The sequence below is a fragment of the Monodelphis domestica genome, chromosome 1 (assembly GCF_027887165.1).
Source record: "Monodelphis domestica isolate mMonDom1 chromosome 1, mMonDom1.pri, whole genome shotgun sequence".
Classification (NCBI taxonomy): Eukaryota; Metazoa; Chordata; class Mammalia; order Didelphimorphia; family Didelphidae; genus Monodelphis; species Monodelphis domestica.
Window position 1 is genome coordinate 432,060,264 of NC_077227.1, and position 4,755 is coordinate 432,065,018.

General features: G+C 39.2%; 1 protein-coding gene across 1 annotated transcript; it reads left to right on the plus strand.

Annotated features, from left to right (window-relative positions):
- The first annotated feature begins 315 nt into the window (after positions 1 to 315).
- Positions 316 to 1,614, plus strand: LOC100010915 (olfactory receptor 2D2). The gene has a single exon (XM_007474953.3). It carries the CDS (start codon positions 490 to 492, stop codon positions 1,423 to 1,425), a length of 936 nt encoding a protein of 311 aa, XP_007475015.1. The 5' UTR covers positions 316 to 489; the 3' UTR covers positions 1,426 to 1,614.
- The last annotated feature ends 3,141 nt before the right edge of the window (positions 1,615 to 4,755 follow it).

Below are 4,755 nucleotides of genomic sequence, written 5' to 3' on the forward strand. Positions count from 1 at the left end.
TAATCAACCCTTGTAGCTTCTTTAGATTGTTCCCCAATTTGCCCAGGATTAGAGGGAAAAGCCTATATGATGTTGGTATTGACAGGATTGCCCCCCCCCCACCTGAAATCATGAATATAGACCTTCTCTGTAAAAATCAATGGTCTCAGTAACTTTGGTTCAAATCCTTGGTAAATTGAGGCCAGGGCATAGATTATTGATTTCTGCATTCAACAAACAAGATATGTGCCTTATGTGAACTGAACACTATTCAAGATACTGAGGATACACAAATATGAAACAGTTTTATTTTATTTCTGTTATGGCAAACTATTAGTCATCAGATATATTCATTAGAAATGTGATTGAGCAGCTGGTGATGCTTGGGTGGGAGATTGGACCAAAAATTATCTGAGATCCCCTCCAACTCTAAGATGATATGATTTTATAGATTATATCCCCACATCAAAGAACTGTTGCCTCACATTTAAAGAAGAAGAAAGGAGGAACATGAACCAGACCAACCAGACCTGGGTGACAGAATTCCTCCTCTTGGGACTCTCTAATGACCCTCAGACTCAGGTGCTGCTTTTTGTATTGTTCCTGGGGGTCTACCTGGTTACTGTGCTTGGAAGCTTACTCCTCATCTACCTAGTTTTGACTGACTCACAGCTCCATATACCCATGTACTTTTTTCTATGCAACTTGTCTGTAGCTGACCTTTGCTTCTCTACCAACATTGTTCCCCAGGCCATGAATCATATGCTGACCAGAAAAAAGGTAATTTCCTTCATGGGTTGTGTTGCTCAGCTTTTTCTTTTCCTCATTTTTGGAGCTACCCAGTGTGCCTTATTAGCTGTGATGTCTTATGACCGGTACTTGGCAATCTGTGATCCCATGCATTATCCTATCATTATGACAAGGAGGATGTGTAGCCTTTTGGCCTTGGGGTGCTGGATCAGTGGTATTTTAATATCCTTGGTGGACACTACATTCACACTACATCTTCCCTTCAAAGGAGACAACAAGATTGCTCATTTCTTTTGTGAAGCCCCTGCCCTCCTTGATGTGGCATCTGCAGATACTCACAACTCACAAATGGTTATTTTCCTCATGGGTGTGGTGATTCTTCTTGCACCTGTATCCCTGATCCTGGTCTCCTATGGCTCTATTATAGTAACTGTGGTCAGGATGAAGACAACCTCTGGGAGACTCAAGGCATTCTCCACCTGTGGCTCCCACCTCCTTGTAGTCATCCTTTTCTATGGATCCGCAATAATTTCCTATATGACCCCCAAATCCTCCAAAGAACAGGCCAAACTGGTTTCTGTGTTCTATGCTGTGATTAACCCTATGCTTAATCCTCTCATCTATAGCCTGAGGAACAAGGATGTGAAAAGGGCATTCAGGAATGCAACCAACAGGGGGAAACCCTGTAGACCCTGAACCTAACAATGTAATTGCATTTGACCATATCTTTTTATCTTTAACATTATTGTGTAGATTCCTGATAGGAGTTGTGTAGACTCCTGGTAGGAGCTGTGTAGACTTCCTATGACTGGTGGTAAAGAATGTATTAATATATTGTCCTTAAATTATTTTTACATATATAATAATTATTGTATATCCTTACAATGTTTCAATAATGGAGAGAAGTTTGAGATGACACAACTAAAGATTAGAGTGGCATTTCTCTAATAAGGAGAACTAAAGACTGGTTGTTATTATTGTGGAATTTTCTTTGTAGAAATTGTAGAAATTCTGTACTGACCCCAAAGAGATAGCTGCACTCTTTGTGGTGGCAAAAAAAAAATGGAAAATGAGGGAGTGTCCCTAGATTGGAGAATGGCTGAACAAATTGTGGCAGCTTGTGGTGATGAAATACTATTGTGCTATAAGCAATGATAAACTGCTTGATTTCCATATGAGCTAGAAAGACTTCTATGAACTGAGCAGAGTGAACTGAGAAAAAAACAAGAGAACATTGTACACAGAGACTGAAACATTATGGGATGATCATATGTAATTGACTTTGGTATATGGTATATTTGGTTTAGATCCTTGGTAAATTGAGGCCAGGGCATAGATTATTGATTTCTGCATTCAACAAACATATATAATATTGTATATTTGGTTCAGATCCTTGGTAAATTGCAGTGAAGTGCAATGATATAGGACAATCCTGAAGGACTTATGAGAAGGAATGCTATCCACATCAAGAGAAAGAAATGTGGAAATAGATACACAGAAGAAAAACATTTTATTTTTTACGTGTTTATATTGGTATTGGATGTGGGGTTTTGATTTTTAAAAGATTATTACAAAAATGATTACTATGGAAATATGTATTGAATTATAATATAAATACAACCCAGTGGAATTCCTTGTTGGCTCTTGGAGAGGTGAGGAGAAAAAAGAGGGGAAGAACATGAATTTTGTAACCATGGAAAAATACTTCAATAATTTTTTTTTTTAATTCTGTACTGACCTTTGGAGAAAATGGTGCATGCACAATAAGAATTCAATCAAGAAAAGCCAATTAGGCTTTTGGGAACCTAGTTGAGAGTTGCCTAAAAAGTTAATCTCGCCATTTAGATATATGACTTTATTTTATTATTGTATTGAATCATCATTAAGAAAATCCCTTCTATCAATGAATTCTGACAGTGCACAAGGTGCAGAACGCAAAGCATTGAAACATGCCTATGTCATTGCAAAGGATAAAAGAGTCACAATCTACACAGACTCCCACTATGCCTTTGGTATATGTCATACTGTTGGCATGCTATGACTCCAAAGAGGATTTTTAACCTCAATTGGAAAATCTTTAGCCAATGCAGAAATTATTAATGAAGTTCTTTCTGCTCTCCAGCTGCCTGAAGCCATAGCTGTGGTTTATTGCTCTGCTCATACAGGTGGCAATAATCCTGTCTCTAGGGGAAATGACCAAGTAGATTCCACTACAAAGCTAGAGGCCATATAAGGGCCTGAATTATTTTTAACATTACCAACTACTGATGACTTAAATTTACCACTTTCCTATAATGGAAAGGAAGTGGAAAAATGGAAACAAAAATTTAAAGCAAAACAGATTAATGGAGTATGAGTGTCATCTGAAGGAAAACCTTTGCTCCTTAGAAGTTTTTATCAACAAATTTGCCAATTATAAAAATGGTCATTTTGGCACCCAGGGCATTGTGGACTCGGTTAAAAGAGTATGGATAGCCCCTGTTATAACTACTATAGCCTCTAAAGTATGTACAGCCTGTCCTACCTGTCAGGCCTTTAATCAACACACCTTTTGTGGAAAAGCCTTTGGTGGACATCCTCTCTCCTATACACCATTTGCACATTTACAAATTGATTTTATTTCTATGCCAAAAGCTGGACAATATGAATTTTGTCTGGTCATAGTTGATCAGCTGACCAGATGGGCTGAAGCATTCCCTACTGCTCAGACCTCATCTGCTTTTGTTGCCAAAGTCCTTTTAAAAGAAATTATTTCCTGCTTTGGCCTACCAGCACACATTGACTCAGATAGAGGAACTCATTTTACTGATTCAGTCTTATCACAAATTTATTCATGTTTGGGGATAACTCCTTTATTTCATACACCATATCATCCCCAGAGCTCCAGCCAAGTTGAATGAATGAATAAAGAACTTAAAACTATGATTTGAAAATTGTGCATGGAGACTCATTTGAAATGGCCTGAAATCCTACCTCTGGCCCTATTTTATCTCAGAAGCAGACCCAGAGGTGATTTACACATTTCACCATTTGAGATGCTATTTGGACAACTACCTATTCAGGAACAACCATTTACCCCTGCCTATACCTCATTGCTAAGAGGGGATATGACCATTGCTACATATATCAGAAAATTACAAACAAAATTGTGAGAACTCCATGACTCTGGAGCTGCTGTTCAAGCAGGCCCCATAGTCTACTCACTGCAGCATTCCAGTGTATTATTCCTGAGCTGGATCCTAAGTGGGCCATGCGGCTGTTGCTCTAAGTAGGCTCATTTGCAAAGCACAGGCTGGATTTACTCACCCTCTATTATGTATGTCATTAGTATTTCAACCTATGTCAGTCCACTATGCATTGTTACAAATGCATTATGTATCTCCCAATCATCACCATAATAAAAGACAGGAATGGCGCAGCTCCTCCCTCTCTCTGGCTCTGACTTTTGCTCTCTGGATCTCTCCTTCTTGGGAGCCCTACTCTGGCTCTCTAAAGATCTTCTTCCTTTGTTCTTTTGTTTCCCACTCACTTATTCTCTCCCCACATGTCTCAGCACCAGGGGCTAAGGCTCCCCACCTTTCCTAGCAGCACTCTGTTGCCACCTGTTTTCTATCTCAGAATACTCAATTCCACCTTCTCTCTATCATCAGGCTTTTCCTTAATTTACTTTCAAAGGAAAATCTTATCAGGAACTAAGCGCCATTCCTTACAAAAATTTAACTTGTGTCTGTCTCTCAATTGATCACCCATAATCCTCAGGATCCTTTCTCCTTCTCAGGCTACTACCCACCAAGGAATTCTGTATGTAGCAGCCACAGGATAGACTGTTATATATGGTGCTCAACGTGGGGCAGTAGTTGTTTTTTTTTTTTTTTTAGGCACTAAAATCACGTGCATGGCAGCTTGAGAAAAGTTCGAGGATAGAGTTTGGAGTCAGGACAGTGACACCATCATGAAGCCGGTGAGGTAAGCTGCTGTGCATTCAAGGATATAGGTCAAAATTCATCCCATCACACCTGCTATATC